Source organism: Podarcis raffonei, chromosome 2 (assembly GCF_027172205.1).
Source record: "Podarcis raffonei isolate rPodRaf1 chromosome 2, rPodRaf1.pri, whole genome shotgun sequence".
In the NCBI taxonomy this organism is placed as follows: Eukaryota; Metazoa; Chordata; class Lepidosauria; order Squamata; family Lacertidae; genus Podarcis; species Podarcis raffonei.
The window spans coordinates 57,988,535-58,007,656 of NC_070603.1; the positions used below are offsets into that span (position 1 = coordinate 57,988,535).

General features: G+C 42.4%; 1 protein-coding gene across 3 annotated transcripts in view; it reads right to left on the reverse strand.

The window, feature by feature from the left end:
• FSTL4 (follistatin like 4) overlaps positions 1–19,122 on the reverse strand; it is a 348,356-nt gene that overhangs the window by 220,766 nt on the left and 108,468 nt on the right. For all 3 annotated transcript variants that reach the window (XM_053376793.1, XM_053376792.1, XM_053376794.1), the window contains exon 4: positions 5,768–6,016. In XM_053376793.1, coding sequence (XP_053232768.1) covers positions 5,768–6,016 — 249 coding nt within the window. The remainder of the gene's footprint in view (positions 1–5,767; positions 6,017–19,122) is intronic.

Consider the following 19,122-nt stretch of genomic DNA (forward strand, 5'->3'; position numbering starts at 1 on the left):
ATAATGGCTGATGGTCGCTTTCAGTACGCGTTCCAATTTTGAGGTCCATGATCGAATTTATAATATTATAAGGGACAAGAATATAGTCGATGACACTGCATCCTCGGGGGGAGAAGTATGTAAACTCCCCGCTTCTATCGCCTTTTGTTGAACCGTTCACAATCTGCAAATTAAAGTTGTTACATAATTCAAGTAGGCGTAAGCCTTCGTTGTTTACAACCCTATCTCTGGAGAATCGTCCTATTTTCAAGGCATGTGCGATATCATTATCAGTATTCCAATTTAGTTTGCTACATAGTTGTTCATTGTTGGTTCCCACTCTGGCATTAAAATCACCTGCTATTATCAATGAGGCATTTGGGTATTTATCGGTCAAATTTTCTATATAAAAGGTTAGTTGTGACCAATTTTCACTGTTGCTGTTGTTTTTGGATGGGGGGATATAGACATTTACAAGTAGCAAAGTATCGTCTTTTTGGGTTAAAAGTAGGGCTTGTGCAAGTGGCAAGCATTTTTCTAACTGCTTGATTTCAAACCCTAAGTTGTCTTTGATCATACAACAGAACCCTGCTTTCGGCCGGCCCTTCGTGTTTATTTTCAATGCGGGTTTCGTATAGGAGGAGAATCCATTGATTTTAATATCTCTAGTTGACCATGTTTCTTGTAGAAACCTGAAGCACCACTTTAGCTAATGGGGCCTCCTGCTGCCGCCGCACCGCCGGAGCACGATTTCTGTTCTCATCCTGAAGCAAAGTTCTTAACCTGAAGCACTATTTCGATCCTGAATCCAAATAATCAAATCAGGAATCAGAATCCTCACATAGACTTACGAAAATGACCTTTTTTTTTACATAGGCCGTCAAGAGGAGATTGACTCATAGATATATAAAATAGTTTTAAAAACAAACATGCCCGCCAGCATCTACTAGAAACAATTCCTACATGAAGAAACTGAATACAGTATGTGTTGTGCCTACTTCTCACATTATGCAGCAGCAAACTCCAGTTTGCTAAGCATGTAACCCACAGGAACCATGAGTCAATCCCAACTAGTTTTGAGGATGATCTACACATGCCTGCAAACACACTTGTCACATTCATGCTTTATGTGCATAACATATAAAAGGTAGATAACTTAATTTTAGAAGCAGCCACAAATCTGGGTCAGGTCTCAAAGAAAGGAAAAACAACAACACAGGTGAGCACATTAACAAACACATAAGAATGAGTTTTTCCAATATCTGACTTTTCTAGGAAGTAACAAAATTCAAGCTGGAATTTGCTTGCAACAGAAAACTATAAGAAGGGATATGTATCAAACTGATTTTTTTTTTAAATGCTCACAAGATTGCAATGGTCTCTCTTGACATTTACATCCAGTGCAATCCTAAGCATGTCTTCTCAAAAGTAAGCACCACTGAGTGTAACAGGGTTTATGCCCAAGTAAAAGTGTATAGGATTGTAGCCTTAATGGATTTATTCCATATTACTCCAGGATGGAAATCTCACATATGAACTTCTTAACATTGGTCATTCTCCTTTTTGGAGAGGGGTATTATATACTTGTCAAAAGAGCAACAAACAATTCACCAACAATTGCAAATATGCTGCTGATGCCCTTGTATTTAAAGTGTGTGGCTAGAATACAAAGAAGAACCAAACCACACAGATTTCTCTAGTGTGCAGCATTGTTTTGTGTTGTGCACAGAATACAGACACTTCCCCGGGTTCACACCACTTCATCTGTCTATGGTTTCTGATAAAACCATCCTCAATTATTTCCGATAAAACTTCCCACAAGTTCCCACTCCACCACCAAACCCAAAAACATGCAGGAAAGTATTATAAAAACCGAGATGGTGGGCCCCAGCTTTGGCGTCACTCATTAGGTGCCTCTGGCACACTATCAATGTTCTTGACCTCTAGTTATGTGCAAAGGGCATGAGATTTGTCACTTGGATATGGATTAACTGTGTCGGAAAAGGAATTCAATTTGCAGGGGTGTCAGTCAGATCATGTTCCATAGGGAATTTCATCTGCACTGAAGAAGTCAAAGGGCAAAAGGCCCACAAAGAGACCCCCATCTGATTAATCTTACACAAACAGTCATAGATTGTAGTCTGGTTAATACATGCACTAAGAAAACAAAACAGGCATTCTACACCCAACATTAAGAACTTTTCAATCTAATCAATTTCAGTGGGAGTGAAGAGATACTCATTCATTTAACAATGCTTTTAAAAAGTGCTTAAGATCTTTTCTTAGATCATGTCTTGTATGACAAATCGTACAACTGGCAAATGCCATTTATGTAAAAATATGTTTTGGAGGGCTTTTTTAAAAAGGTGACGGAGCATGCTGCTGAATTGATTTTAAGCTTCTTGGTGCTAGTAAGACACAACCTCTGCCTAAAGACAGTTTGGATAATATTTCAGTTATGGGGTATCAGCAATGCTTTTCCCCCTAAAAAATGTTTAGGAGTACTTTCGTGTGGTGTAGTGGTTAAGAGTGGTGGACTCGTAATCTGGTGAACCGGGTTTGATTCCCCGCTCCTCCACATGCAGCTGCTGGGTGACCTTGGGCTAGTCACACTTCTTTGAAGTCTCTCAGCCCCACTCACCTCACAGAGTGTTTGTTGGGGGGGGAGGGAAAGGAGAATGGTAGCCGCTTTGAGACTCCTTAGGGTAGTGATAAAGCGGGATATCAAATCCAAACTCCTCCTCCTCCTCTTCTTCCTACTCATATTCAAATACTGCCCCTCAATGAGGCCAAACTTAGATTTACAAAATGTTTCGGGGTATACGTACTCCTGCTTCCCCCCAGAAAAAAAGCACTGGGTATAAGCATACCCTCCAAGTGTCCCTATTTTTCAATGTTTTATTATGTTTTTATATGTGTTGGAAGCTGCCCAGAGTGCTGGGGCAACCCAGTAAGATGTGTGGGGTATAAACAGTAATATTATCATAATGGAATAGGACGTCCCTATTTTCATTGGAGAAATGTTGGCGGGTATGCATAAGTGGGCTATTTAATATCACCTTGTAAGTTTCAAAGCAGGCCACGATCCCCTGACCTGCAGCTATGTTGCCTAGCCACAAAGCAGGCCATTCTTCTACTCTTATCATTACTTGTGAAGTGCATATAATAAAGTATTTGATTATTTTTTAAAATAAATAAATAAATAAATAAATACATTTTAGTGAATATTGCTACTTTTGCCACTGAGACTTAGTGTGGTCAGACTCAAGTAAACACTTTCAGAATTAACACTAAATACATTACTTCTGGTAAATGAGCCTCCCTTGCTGCTAGACAGTCGTGAAAATTTGAGTCCTGGGCTTTTTAGACTCGTCTACCCATGTACTAAGGGACACGGGTGGTGCTATGGGTTAAACCACAGAGCCTAGGACTTGCCAATCGGAAGGTCGGCAATTCGAATCCCCGTGACGGGGTGAGCTCCCGTTGCTCAGTCCCAGCTCCTGCCAACCTATCAGTTCAAAAGCACGTCAAAGTGCAAGTAGATAAATAGGTACCACTCCGGCGGGAAGGTAAACGGCGTTTCCGTGCGCTGCTCTGGTTCGCCAGAAGTGGCTTCGTCATGCTGGCCACATGACCCGGAAGCTGTACGCCGGCTCCCTCGGCCAATAAAGCGAGATGAGCGCCGCAACCCCAGAGTCGCCCGCGACTGGACCTAATGGTCAGGGGTCCCTTTACCTTTACCTTTTACCCATGTACTATCTGAAACCAAAGAAGAGCATGGATTGCTAGATGTGAATATTTTTTCCAACCCCACTACTGAGACTGCAGCTCTTATCATCTCTGGCCATTGGCCATGCTAGCTGGAAATTGGCCATGATGGAAATTTGAATGCAACACCATGTGATGAATCACAGGTTCCCGGTCCCTGGTTTAATCTGTAGAAATTTCCTTTCCTTAGATGGCTAGAAAGCAATACAGATAAATCACAGAGGATGTAAGTCTCTGGAGGAAGAAAATTCCTTTTGGCAGAGATCTGTTCTTGTTATCCTCAGTTGCTCTCATTGATTCTAGTTGGATGAAGGGCTTGTTCCTAGTCAAATTCAAGTTGGCGCAAAGAACTAATAGAACGTGAATCTGTTCTGTCTATTCATAATCACAGGTGTCTGTAGCTTTGGGCTGAAGAAGCACATCTGGCCACCATAATAAAGAAGAATGGTAAAGAATAGGCATATACAAGTACACTAACATGTCCCAACAAGAGCCCTGTTTATGCTTTCTGTTCTCCAGAACCATGCCAAAAGGGCATGTCTCTCAGCAATGATTGCTGGCATACTAAAAGTATAAATGAGGGTGGGAACAGCACACAGTAAAAAAAAAAGCCATTTTAAATAATATGGCTGACCGTTTTAGGGTGTCTTACTGTGTCCTGCTTCTCATGTAAGTCAGCTCTTAGTGTGACTGTATAAGGACTTATATCATCTTATTTTCCTTTTGCTCGGAACACTTTTCCTTGAAAAATGTTTGTAGAGTTCAAAAGCTTGTAACATTATTGGGAGGGGGGGGGAGATACATTTACATATTCTCTACCTTTAGGGACAACACAATTATACTTCTCTGATCTATGCAGAAAAAAATCCTAACAGTACTTGGCACTGACCACCACTTTTTCCAGCTATTAAGCACGAATTATATTTTCATCCAACTGTTTTCTTTTTAAGTTTCATAGATTAACAAAACAGCAAATGATTGCTTAATTGGAAACTTGCTTGATATGCTTAATATACAGTATATGCAAATAACTCAGTTGTCTACTAGTTCATAGATCAATTCCTTTTTAATAACGGTTTGTGGACTTGCGTGCTGAGGTCCCCCAAAACACCCCTACCCCAATAACTCACACATCACTCATAAATTTTTGTTTAAGGTTTTTGGCATAATTTTGGCCACAAATTTATTAAACATACAAATTGTGAGTGGTTGCTTAGGCATTGGTTATGACTATCTGTCCCCCCGCCTTGGGGGACAGCACTGAATCCCGGATTCCAGCGAAAGCCAGTGTGGAGGAACAAGATCAGGGATAACTGGAGCTGCGACACAGACCCTCAGCTTCTCCCCGCATGCTCCCAGGGGCTTAAGCGGCCCGCACCCGATTCCAGGGGTTTGGACAAAAGAATGGTAAGCCCCTGAATTCCTTTAACGGAATTCCCGTGCAGCAGCAGCATTGGAGGGGCAGGCACAGCCAATCCATACCCCTCCTCCAACCAATTTAAACCAATGCCAAACCGCCAACCTTACAAGTTGTGACGATTTGCTACGCAGTAGGCAAAAACCAAATGGCACACACTAATCAGCCAAATGGAAAAATTCCTACCAGGCCTCCACACCAAGGCGGACGACCCCATGACAGGCATAGCAAGGTCAAAGCACAAGCCCACAAGGGAGGGTGGGCGGGTGATCCCGTTCCCACATTGAAAGAGAAAGCAGCTTGCTGTGAACCTTGTTTAAATAACCTGTTCCCACCCCCAAATTGGCAACATCAATTTTATCCCAGCAACTCAAACAGCCAATCCTTGCCAGGCCCCTCTATCTTATCCTGCCTGGCAACTACGGGGTGTCTTGCTAGGCCCCATCTGCAACACGTGCTCTACTTTAGTGAGAACACGCTTTATCTGTTTGATGTAATCCTTTGCATTTGCATTTTCTATAGAATTAAACAGTGCATCATCTGACAAGGGAAAGTAGGTGACATGTATTCTCCAGATTTGGTTTATCATGCAGAAAGTCCTACCTTTGAAGAAGCAGTCTTTGCTGTGAATAATGTAGATTTTCTTCCTTTGCAAGCAGGATGCTCGATGAAGTTCACAGTGATTCTCATAGAATTTGCCATCAGATCCACACACCGGCATATAACTGGGCTTGCAGTCATCTATGCATCTACATTCGGGCTTATCGGTCTCCTTGTTCACAACGCACTTGCTTCCCCGGCCACAGTACTTCTTTTCACATGATGCATGGAGGCCATCTTGCCCATAAAGCACTGGAAAAGGAGAACAGCGGGGTGGGGAGAAAGAAAAGTTTTGGTGTTAACAACTACAAACTGAGTAACAAGGGAACACTTCTTTTGCCGCAGCATACTTCAATAGCCAAAATACTTTTCCAAAGCTGTCTCAGACAAATATCACAGAGACTGTGCCACCATTTTCACCCACTGTGCTCCACATATTCACTGAGCACGTAATGGAAGGCTTCATTCATTGGCACCACCCCAATGCCAACCTGCCCAACAGTCCCAACCTATGACCGACATGGGTTCAGTGAAGATCTGATCAGATAGCCTATGTGCTGACAGAGAACATGTGGAGAGAACATGCTGACAGAGAACTGTGTGAAAGGAGCCTCTTGCATTCAGCCTGCCAAGTCTTTGGTTGGTTGGTGCCTATATATTATTTACTTGCTGATTTTAAAAGCTGAATTCATTAGCCATATGCATAGACCACCTTTCTAGTAGATCTCTTTGCTAGACATCTCTTTGACTTAGAAGTTAGGTTCCACTTTCATCTCTTGAACTATTGTGGGCCAAGAATCACCATTAACAGTGACAGACAAGCTCCTTTGTCATTCCCCCATCAGCATGCTTAATAGTTCTTCAGCATTTCAGTCATTAAAACATTTCTGACATTTAAAGGCTGCAATGTCAGCATATTTACTAGGGATTCAATTTCACTGAGTGGTATCTAACTACCGTGTCCCATCAGTGTAAGGATTTCTGCCTCCGCAACAGGACTCCCTCCCCCTTCCACTGTGCATGCCAAATCTGCTCCAGAGGGTTGGGAGAACCCCTAGAACAGATGTAGGGGGGCAGGAGGAGAAGAGGATAATGTTCTGTTGTGCGTGCAGAAAACCTTGCACTGATAGAATGAGAGTGCTATGTTGGATTCCTGCTGTTGAACCTACCCCAGGACTTCTGAAGGAACATGTGCATGATCATGTTGCACGTCTTTTTGAAAAGACACAGAATTAGGTTTGTACTTAATACATTGAGCTGGTCTAGAGGCTGCAAACTGGTGCAAAATACTGAGACTAGGCTGCTGAAGAGGACAGATTATTGCTCAAATTAATCTGAGTCCAGAATATCTCAAAAACCACCTGAGATCTTCAGGGCATTCACTGTACAGTATTGGACCTCCCATTGCTAGTATAAGTAGCTTATATCCACCAGGAGCTGTGTGTTCAGTATTGTGGACCCAATTTTATGGAACTCTTTCCCACTTGAGGTCAGAAGGGCCTCCCTGTTGAACATCTGGCATCTACTGAATACTTTATTCCTTCCCTTGAGCATTTTAACTGATTTCTGATTTTATATTTTAAACTGATTTTTTATATTTACTGTACTCCATTACTTCTACACTGCTTAGAGACTATTGGGTGGAATTCAACATAATGCTAAGTAGGGCATGCACGTAGAGAATGAGATCTGCTTGCAAAACCACACTTCTGCCCAGCACTCTAGAACAGATTTAAGGGGTATAGGATGGATGAGAGGGGCAGAAGTCCTATTGTCTGAGTGGGCAATGCATTCTATGCATGCCGGCAACTGAGCTGAATCCCATCTGCTGTAATTAAGTGGTAGATAAATTGTTAAAATAAATAATGAATAAACAGGTGGCTAAGCCATGTGACAAACTAAAGCCTCAGTGATTAAATAATTACAACATAGCAACCTCGTTGTTGGACCACAACTCCCATCAGGCCCACTAGCATGTCTGATAAGGGATGATGGGAATTGTAGTCCAACAACATCTGGACTGCACTCCATTGTATACACCTGCTTTAATGTAATGAAGACTAATTAGAAGGCATTCAGCCGACAATGGGCACACTCTGTTGTTGGATGAGTTTCCAAGGATGAAAATTTAGGTTGGATACACATAGCAGCTTGAAGACATTTGACTGTGACATGAGAGCCATACATACATATTGTTTATTTTGGCATTCTCTTGTTACTGATCAAATGGTTTCTGAAGCATTTCTAACACTCACAAAACTCGTTTGACTAGAGATTAAGGCTGAACAAAATAAGCTGTATGCAGACAGCACTGACTGGCTCTATCATATCACCTTAAGAGTTTGGGAAAAGATTGCCTCCAACCTTATTTGTCCAGGAGATATTGACCAGGTTTAGACATGTTGACATGTATATCATGCAGGTTCTCATGTTCATATTTATAGCAGGGTTTATACACAGGTTCAAATTTATGCCATTTGATTCCCATATCTTTCAGGTAGTGCCACAAAAAGATTGGATGACACTGAAATCCTAACCAAAAAAAAATGTTAGTCTCTAATAATGTGGGACCTGATGTTTCAGAGAGCAGAAGGCTTACAGCTATTAGTAGAAATGGATACAGAAAAGGATTTCCCAATGAAGGTACTGTTCAAAAATTAATAACTAGCATTTTACTCAATTATCCAAGTTTTTCGAAATTAGAAGATTACTGTGCAACGTTAATTGTAATAAGCATAATGTAGAGAATTACAAAAGCATGTTGCAAAAGGACTAATCAAAACAGAAAGGTTAGTTTGCAATTTGCTGCAAGCTTTAATCCTTCTGTTGTTACTGCATTATCATCTTTTCCACCATTATAATGTAGTGCAAAAATGCTTCCATGCCAAAGGTAGGGGCTCCAAAGCCCCTGCTGCCTGAAGTGAGTTATAATATGGAAATGCAACATCAGTCAACAGCTTTATATGTAAAAAATGAAAACAAAATCCCACGTTTCCTCCAGCTGTAGTTAAAGCTTAATTTTCAACACTGTAGATTCAAAGGCAAGGAATCTGTTATTGGAGGATTAACTTCTCTACTCAATAGCTTATTAAAATTCCCACCAACCTTGGCAGGCTGAGAAATATTGACATTTTTTCTTGAATCATAATAAACTAGAAGGTCAAAGTGTCTCCAAGTGGCATAAAAATTACAGTCCCTAAGTGGCATATCTGAATATCCTTTATTCACTTTACTAATTGTTCAGCATGCCCCTGCAACAATATCCATGGGACTGCTAATACTGTAACCTGTGCGTGGCTTGACTGCAAAGGTCATTTACAATTACAGTGTATACTGTACATTTGTCAGAACACATTGTCCCAGTGCTAAAGCACAAAAGCCCTGCAGAAAAAAAAATCAGCAAAGCTAACAGTCATATAAAGGACTCTATTTTAAAAGAGAACTGTGGGCACTCAAACTTGATTTTGGTTGGGTTGTAGACTTGGGACATTCTGCCCATGGCAGTCTCACACTCTGACTTAAAAAAAATCATCCAAAAAAGCTCCCAGGACATATTTGGACCCTCGCTCCCTTCCTCCCTATTCTCTCTGATAACTGTACCCTCTGCTTCCCTGGATTTCATTTACCTGCACTATTCCATACAGTGTACTTGATGGTGCTACGTCATCATTGGTATAATGAGGATGATGATAGAAGCAAACTCCTAACATGATTCATCACATGTTGGCATGACCAAGAAGAAGAACCCAGAAGGAAGCTATGCTGTTAGGAACAACGTTGACTCTCGGTGGTTAGTGCTATCAGGAAGCAGGCTGAGCCACTACCCAAATAGTGGCTCAAGTGCATGCAGTTTTCACTTGCCCTACCCCATGAGTGAATGACTGCTATTCACCCCAACTGGGAAACTCAAGCTACACTAAAGCACTGCATTAGGAAGACCACTGTGGTAAGGACAAAGCTTCCTTTCACCTGATTGACATGGAAGCGCCCCTCACGTAGGAAGGAGGAGCAGAGCCACACCACTGCCCCTGATGTCATGTGCCTCCATCTGACCCTGTTTGCTCATGACCACATACTGAGCATAGATGTCTGAGGAGATGCCGTGTCCTGTAATTCCAGTTCCTGATGAAGGCTATGCCTGTAGTGGGCCATTTGGCACATATGTGCACAGTGAGGTCATGTGGCCTCAGGGACAGGGCAAGCAGCACAACTCCACTGTCTCTTTCTGTGTGCAGACTTCACAAGTACAGTGGTACCTCAGGTTAAGAACTTAATTCATTCTGGAGGTCCTTTCTTAACCTGAAACGGTTCTTAACCTGAGGTACCACTTTAGCTAATGGGGCCTCCTGCTGCCGCCATGCCGCCGGAGCACGATTTCTGTTCTCATCCTGAAGCAAAGTTCTTAACCTGAAGCGTCTGTAACTTGAAGTGTCTGTAACCCGAGGTACCACTGTAATTTGTGAATGGAGTTGGAGCTCTGCATCTCTCTGCACACCCCTCACCCACTGAACTGGTGAATTAACCACTAGGTAACAAAATGGCATTGTATCCAGATAGAGAGATGCTAATTTTCAGCCTGGTAAGGACTAGCAATTTGCAGAACGCGGCAATACTCACTTAAGAATAAAAATCAATAGAGGGGCATGCTTTGCTGAGGAGGGGTGGATCATGGGGATTTATATCCACACGGTCAAAATTGCAAATATCAAAATCTGACCTTGGAATTCAACATGTAAGCACTTAAGTCTGAGTTCCTGCTGCATAAGGAACAGCTAGCCCCAATGCTCAGAGGCATTATTCAACCCATGTTTCCCTGAGCTCTTTGGCAAGGACATGCTAGAGAGGATTATTAGACTTCGGCAAATTAATATTTGTATAGTCCTTTGAAGAGCTAAAGCACCACACAAGAATTATCAGTCAATGTTCAGTTCAGGCAAGAGAAACAATAGACAGGCTTCAGCTGCGAATGAGTCAATACGAGAAAAGCCCCAAGGCATTTCCCATTTAGAAACACAGCTCTCGCTTCCCATTAATATAATTTGATATTTTTACTAATACACGGGATGTCACTGAATGCCATTCAAAGTTACAGAAAAGGATTCCTCACAGTGGCAAATAGCAGCCGCAGTCGGTTTGGCACAAAGCCATGTCTGCTGTCCAGTAGTGTAATTACTTGGGACTTGCTGCAGTGTTAATTATCTGGAATGTTTGGTTGTAGGAATATAAAGAATTGTGCCAATGAGTAACTGTTTGCAGGGGCTAAGCCTTATTTATCTGCGCCAGTGGGCAGATTCACGGTGGGGCTCTAAATAAAGCAATAAACCAAATCTGTTGTAGTGCTAGTCTGATAGTATTTTAGCACATGCTTTGGTTATGTACATTTGGCAAAAGCTAAGCTCCAGGTTCCTCAGCCTAGTGAAAGGCATCAAACCATCTATTTGTAACAGAGTGCTTGTGATTAAGAAGGCTGTCACTCAGAGGGCATCTAGAGGCACTGTTGTTCTTCACCAAATCCATTTAATTTGTGCCCTGGTGATTTAAAATAATGCTTCTAATGCTGCAATTCTATGTACACTTAAGGGGATTTAATCAGTAGCAAGCCACACATAGGAAACGCTGTCAAACATAGTGGGATTTGCTTCTGAATAAATAGTGCTAGGACTGAGCTCTTAGAGGCAAACTAGACAGCATTAATTGGGCAAATGGAACGCAATTCTCACATACTGTTTGTTATGTAAAGAGCAGCTGCAGGCAAGCTGGAGCAATGTCCTGGTCCTGGTTTTGGCCCTGGGGGGCGGGTGGAGAAATCAGTTCTCCACAGTTGCTATTTGCATTTCTAGGGAAGCCTCCGCAATGGCAACTTTGGACATGAATCTTCTGCAGGTACATTAGCAGAGAAAGAAAGAGTTAACTTCCCTGCCCCACAATCCTGAGAGGCTTCCCTGTGGCTGTTACATCCCGGATTACCCAGGGTTCCAGTATCTGGGCAGCCTGTGCATGAAATGATAAATGTGTGAATGATTCCCCACCTTTGACAGCCATTGTAGTGAATGGACTGGAGAGGTAGCTCTGGGCGGACCTGTCCCCCATGGGCTCAGGGCTAAAACCATGGACCAGAAGCCCCCCTTTATACTCACTTTCCCTCTCTCTTTGAACAATATTATCTAGGGGTCTGTAGAATATCACAGGGATGGGGGACCTGTCCCCTTCTATGTTGGACTCCCATCAGGCCCAGCCAGCATGATCAGCGGGGTCAGGGAGGGTGGAACTTCATTGCGCAATAGCATCTTGTTTCCCTCACCCCAGCCTGAACCATGCATTGCTCCTCCAATCAAAGCTGCCTTCCTGGTATGCTACTTGATATTTGCTACTCTTCTCATCTGATCCCATCCTGTCCTGCAAGCCTACTCAGGCTTAGCAGCATGCATCAACTCCCATGATCCTTATTCAGTGTTCATGCCATGGGTGAAATTGTAAAACAGACAATAGCTGAGGTAGAGAAGAATGGGAAAATAGCGCATAGCATGTTGCCTACAAGCTGGCTTTGTTTTGAGTTGTTCTTTAGCCAAATAGGTCCCCCCCCCCTCTTTTCAAATAAAGGATCCACACAAATAAGCTATTTTGGAGCGAAATACTGCTTGGCATTCCCAACATGGCAAACCACACTACAAAGAACAGCCTCATAAGAGGACTTCTCAAAAGCACTCTTAATTAACACACAGGTGAGTAATAGCTTCCGACTAAACATTTGACCTGGGTCATCTGGTACATTAAGCAAAGTAGCTCCAAAGGCATGTTCTTTCATGTGATTGCTATTTACAACAATGCCTGTCTGTTAAAAGCATATGGCTGTCCAAAGAAGACTTGACTGCCTAAAAAGAAATTTCTAAGGCTCATCAGCCAAGGCGAACTGAAGGATCTCTCAGGTCACTTCTCAGCTTCTGAGACGACGACAAAATTCAGGATGTAGTTCACTAATTAAACAAGCCGCTCATCAACATTTCTCTCGTGTTATTAAAGCTGAATGAATTCCCCACTCTGGCAAGGAGTATAAAAAACAGTAATGGAAAAGGTAATCAAGTGAAACTACTAGCTAACTGCTTGGAGGATTTATGAGCCCACCATGCTGCATAAAAAAGATATAATTCGTTTAATTTATTAGTCATAAAGAAAGTAATTTACTTTGGTTAAAAACTGATCATCTTACAAAACAAGCCACTTTTTGACACTAATTAAATTTACCAAATATGGCCGAAGACTGGAGGTACTATATTATATTAACATTAGTTTGACAGGAGAAGAAGTCTATTTGTATCCCTTGTGAACTGCTCCTGGTGATCACATGAATTCAGGTTAGAAATAAGTGATGTATAGACATTAGTAGAAAGAAGTCTGTGAAGCCATGGTTTTCCTTGATATTAAATTCAATGGACATGATCTAGCCAAAGCTACACCATACTCAGCTCTGGTAGATTTCAATTGGTTAGTTAAGTGCACATTCCTGTTTCCCCACTGAAATCAATGAGATTTCAAAGTGGCTTTTGATCATGCACATCTCATCAGTATCCTTTAATACACAAAACACAGTACACTGCTAAACTCAGTTTCCAATATTTTCAAAGGTTTTATGTTTTTTATAACCGTACTATGGTATACATTGTCACCTCTCTTAAAAAAATCTATTCTCTACTGCAGTTTCAATGCAAAATTTCCGATTGGCTGAACTTCCAGTAAGTTTAATGGGAGTTAAACCTCCTGCAGAATTTACTAGCAGGTTTTGTTTTTAAATGCATCTCCACGATCATGAGAACTATAAATTTCCTTTTAAAGACGCAGATAGCTCAGATAGCTGAGCTTAGGAATGTGAATTCTGCATCAGACATCTTACCGAGTACAGAACCTTTCATATGCAGAATCATAGGACACTAACAGTTCAGATTATAATGGTTAGGGTACATTCTGCAGTTTCTCTAGCTGTGAGTGTCTCTAGCTGTATATTCAGTAAATATGCAGGTTACAATCCATTCCAATAAAAAATATATGAATGCTATGGCACTGATTTCAGTGTTTTATGGCTTGCATAGATCACATCTAGGCCATCAAAATGCTATCAAGCATGAATTACACATTAATTACCTGTGAAGAATAGTAAGTAAATTTAAATATCCTGCGTGCCCCCATCGTATTGAGCAAGTATAATTTACTTTGCTTGTAAGGATAATAAACTAGCAGATCTGATAAGGGAGCTTCCTCCTTCCCTTAGCAATGCATATTTATGATCTATTCCTCAGGTAAATTTATACTTTGAAGCAATATAAATTTAGTCATATGCTAATTCAGCTCCGTTGCTCTTCAGCTAGCAAACCAAAGTATGCATTTTTGTCACTGCAATATGACGGGTTTGGCATAATTTCTAAGGGGTGCTTAAGTCCAACTCAGCAGGCAAACGGTGCTGATTTCTCATATTTGTTGTACATGAGAGCAAGGATTTGGAGACGGTATCTCCCCCGTCCTCTTTTTCTTGCAACAAGAATCCCTTGTTTAGAAGAAAATTTTCTTTCTGTTTTATATTGCATAAGCTTACAACAAGTTTGCCTCTGCATAAACGTCTTGTACTCCTGGAAAGACTAATGGGTTCTTTTAAAACAACAACAATAACAAGCAACCAAGTGCAGCCCACTCTTTTAGCTGATGAAGTCTGGAGGTCAGGCACATTTTTTAGGCACATTATCTAAAGAGGATATAGAGGAGGACACCAAGGTGTCAGAATTCCACTGGAAAGAGATAACAGGAGATAACACTCTAAATGACAGAGTGTTATTGGCCCCCATATTAATTTTAGGACACTCTGGGAATTGGAATAGGAGGACACCATGCCTGATTTATAACCAGGGAATACAGCTTGAAAAACTGGGTGAGATTAAGCTAGAAAGATTTTAGTCATAGTGCAGAAGTTTATGCATAAAAATCTGCTAAGCAGATACATTCATCTACGATGGGCTGACATAACAGATTGTCTAGATCAGTGGCTCCAAAACATTTCCCCTCACAGACCACTCAAAAATTGCTGAAGGTCTGACAGACCACGTAAGGATTTTCTTTTGCCTGTTGTAGCAAATGTAATGCACAGTGCTGGATGCAGAATTATTTTTAATTGTATTTTTTAGTGCTTCTTTTTATTTCCTATGTTTTGTATTTTGTTGTATCACAATTTGAATTCTATGGAATTCTAATACAATAAAATACAATGTTAAGGAATAAAAGTAATAAACATACAATTAAAAATTAATATGACTATTTAATGCTATCAGTGTGCCGTCTTCCATCTTTAATCACAAATCTGCAGGTATGTCGTGGACCACCTGAATGACGCTCATGGACCACTGGTGGCCCAGAGACCATAGTTGGGGAATTGAGGTTGGAGTGAAAGGAAGGTAGAATGAATGTTTGACAGGCAGACAAAGCTTATGGGAGGGAGAGCAGAACTGGATAACGTCATAGTGGTAACACAGATAAGGCAATAACATTAATTCACATGATATTCATGGAAGATAAAGGCTGTCAGTGGCTACTAAAATAAAAAATCTTATTGTTTTAATTTTTTAAATTGTTTTTAATGTTTTATATATGTTTTTTATTTGATATTTTATTGTTCCTTTTCTTGGATGTGTGCTTCCTCAGGCTCCCTTAGGGATAGAAATTTAAGAAATAAATAAGTAGATAAAGGCAGAGCTACAACTACCTTCTCATGTGAATATTGAGGTGATATATGGTAACTGAATTGTCATCTGTGGGAAGGACACTCTTAGAACTTAATTTTAATGCTAGGCACCTAAATTTAAAGCTTAGTTGACCACCCAATGAGCCCATTAAGTAATCTAATATCTGTATATTTTTCTTAGTTAGGCCTTGTCAGGACATTGGAGGACATTGCAAGAAATGAAGAAATGCCTAGTTATCTGTGCTTTAGGGTATGGATCACAGTGAAGTTGGGAATTGAGCGATTAGAACTAAAGATCTCTAAATGCTTCTAAAAGCATGATATGAAATCCCTGTAGGCGATTGCTCAAAGCTGGGCTTGTTGAATCTCATTTCTTTCATTACCTCTTTCCAGCAGCCCCAGGCTTTGCCTCTTAATCCCAAGGCCATCCTTCTTTCTCTCTTCTTCTTCTGTTGCCTTTTACCCTTTGACCACTGCAGTGAATGCTTACACTCTGAGGCCTATTCTAAAAGATGAGTGAGATCAATAGTTCAGCGTCACACATCCATTGCTTCAGTGAGATTCCTTTAGCAGAGGCCGTGCACAAAATTTGTGGTGCAATGATGAAATAAATGTCCAAATAACATATCAGTTATCATGGCCATTCTTTAAACGCCGAGTCCAGTGGAAATAGTCAGATGTCATCTGAGATATCTTAATTTTTAAAAATCTATTTCTCTATTAATATCTGCATCTACTTCCTAACCTTGAAAATTAACTACTGCAAGATAGATATATGTAACACCCACTTACATTGTAGCCTAACTCCCCACCGCCGCTGCCCCCGCAAGCACAATATTTTTGAGGGATCAATGATTCCTCCATTTCTTTTATATTTCTCAGAGGGAATTTTGTCTCTCTCAATTTTTTTCTGAACTTGTGGAATGTGGTGACTGAAGACTGTGAGGTGGGTTGCCTAGGGTCTGGACCAGGGGTAGGCAACCTAAGGCCCGGGGGCTGGATGTGACCCAATCCCCTTCTCAATCCAGCCTGCGGATGGTCCAGAAATCAGCGTGTTTTTATATGAGTAGAATAAGTGCTTTTATTTAAAATGCACCTCTGGGTTATTTGTGGGGCATAGGAATTCATTCATTAATTTTTTTCAAAATATAGTCTGACCCACCACATGGTCTGAGGGACGGTGGACTGGCCCACGGCTGAAAAAGGGTGCTGGCCCCTGGTCTGGACATTGGTCAAACATTACATAGGAACTCTACACAAATTATGATTGCTGCGCAGGAACTCTCTAAGGCAAGAGTCTTTAAGGCAACCCTAAAACATGCCCCTCTTTGCTTATTTGGGACTGAACCATCATTACTGCCCTGAACATGATAACACAGGAAAACTGCATAAACTATTATATAGAAGCAGTGTACAGTGGTACCTCGGGTTACATATGCTTCAGGTTACATACACTTCAGGTTACAGACTCCGCTAACCTAGAAATAGTGCTTCAGGTTAAGAACTTTGCTTCAGGATGATAACAGAAATTGTGCTCCGGCGGTGCAGCGGCAGCTGGAGGCCCCATTAGCTAAAGTGGTGCTTCAGGTTAAGAACAGTTTCAGGTTAAGAACAGACCTCTGGAACGAATTAAGTACTTAACCCGAGGTACCACTGTACTTGTATGCTTCAGTCCCAACTAGCCACACCAACTAGGGTTGAAGGAGGCTCATGTGATTCACTATGTCTCTCAAAATCTGGGTGTGTGGACCAGGTAAGCTGCAAAATGGTTCCTTTTCCTGCTCATGTGTCCCAAAGCTCTGAAAGTTTTGGAAATTGAGGGCAAGTCTAGGAATCCCCCATCCTGCTGCCTCTGGCTCAGCACCCAGAGGCCCAATGGCTTTCCATAGTGGCCCATGCAGAGCTTGTCTGAGGTCTGGGGCAGGAGTCTTGTTAGAATAAGTTTATAAACTCAAACAAAAAGGCAGCTGGTCCCTGGTGGGAGTCCCCAGCCAACTTAGCCCTCCAAGGACTGGGCATGATGCCATGAAATGGCAGGACAGCAGGGATGAGGAAGAGGATAGCGGCGAGGGGTGTAGCCATGACACCGGGGCAAGCTGGGGGTGGAGGAGGAGAGGTTGGTGTAGAAAGTACTCACAGCGTGTCGAAGGATGGTGAGGGGATGGGGGGTTCAGTGCACAGGAACCAGAGCAGCAGGACCCATCTCCCTGTCCATGAACACGGCAGGTTCTGAGGCATAGGGAGAAGAAAGCAGGGTACTCTAGGAAGCTGAGACAGTCAAGGCCCACAGCCCTGCTCTCTAGCTGGCCAGGTGGGGCTCGCTAGCTCCGACGGGAGGCATGTGATTCCTTAGCTGGAGTAGACTTGGAACAGGTGAGGCTCACTTGCCTCATCAAGCCCAGATGCTGCAATCAGCATGCAGAGTACACAAGGGAAGCAGAGCTGAGGTGCTGTGTCTGCTCAACTTCCAGGGAGCTCTTTGGGACTGTGTTTGTGTACAACTGACCTTCAGGTGCTCTGAGCTCTGGATTGGCTGCAAGGCAGGAACTGGGCCTGACTGAACTTTGGGCCTGTGGGCCTGTGTGCTAGTATCTGCCTTGGGATTGTGTACCCCAGCAGGACTTGCACATCTACTGAACTATCATGGCTCCCTACATCGGGTTGCCATGTGTCCTCTTTTTCCAGGACATGTCCTCTTTTTCATGGGTAGAGTCGTCATAGCAATTTATAGTTAAAAGTAGAAGTTGGCAAATGTGTCCTCTTTTTTGCTCTTCAAAATATGGTAACTGTTATGTACTGAGTTGAATAGGATCCAAACTGCAGCAGTCTGATTGGTCCTAGAACAATAGGATCCAAAAGGCAGCAGTCTGATTGGTCCTAGAACAATAGGATTCAGAATGCAGCAGTCTGATTGGTCCTAGAACAATGCAGCAGTTTGATTGGTTGGCAGGAACTACCCAATCATGCTCCAGATAGAAGTGAATCCACAACCTGATTGGCTTACAGTAGAATTCCGGAATTAGCCAATCATGTGCAGCCCATTGTGTAAATAATGTATATAAAGCAGATACTTTGAGGGGACATTCATTCATTCCTCCTCACCACTATGAGCTGAATAAAGAGCATGAAATCACTTCGCGACTCTGAGTATATTTCACTGGCGACGAAGGTGGGATCCCGCTGAGCTGACTGCCACACACAGCACCGCAGCACCGCCACCTGCCGCACCGCTGCCTCGCACCGTGTATCCAGGCTTCAGCTCCGGGACACAAGGAACTCAGAATGGCAACCGACAACAGCTTCTCGCCATTCAACCCAGCATCTGGAGACTGGGAAGCGTACGCTTCCCGTTTCACCTTCCTCCTAGAAGCCAAAGGGGTCACCGACGAAGAAGACGCCAAGAAGAGGGCGATATTCTTCAGCGTCTGCGGAGAGGAGACGTTTGAAATCGCCCAGGCTCTCCTTGCGCCTGAAGACATCGCTACTGTTCCATACAAAACAATAATGGAACAGCTGAAGGGGCACTTTTCGCCGCAGCCCTCAGTGGTGGCTCGTCGAAATGCCTTCTACGCAAAGCGGCAAGCCCCTGGGGAAACCATAACTGGGTTTGTGACCTCTCTCCGCCGAGCCGCCCGGT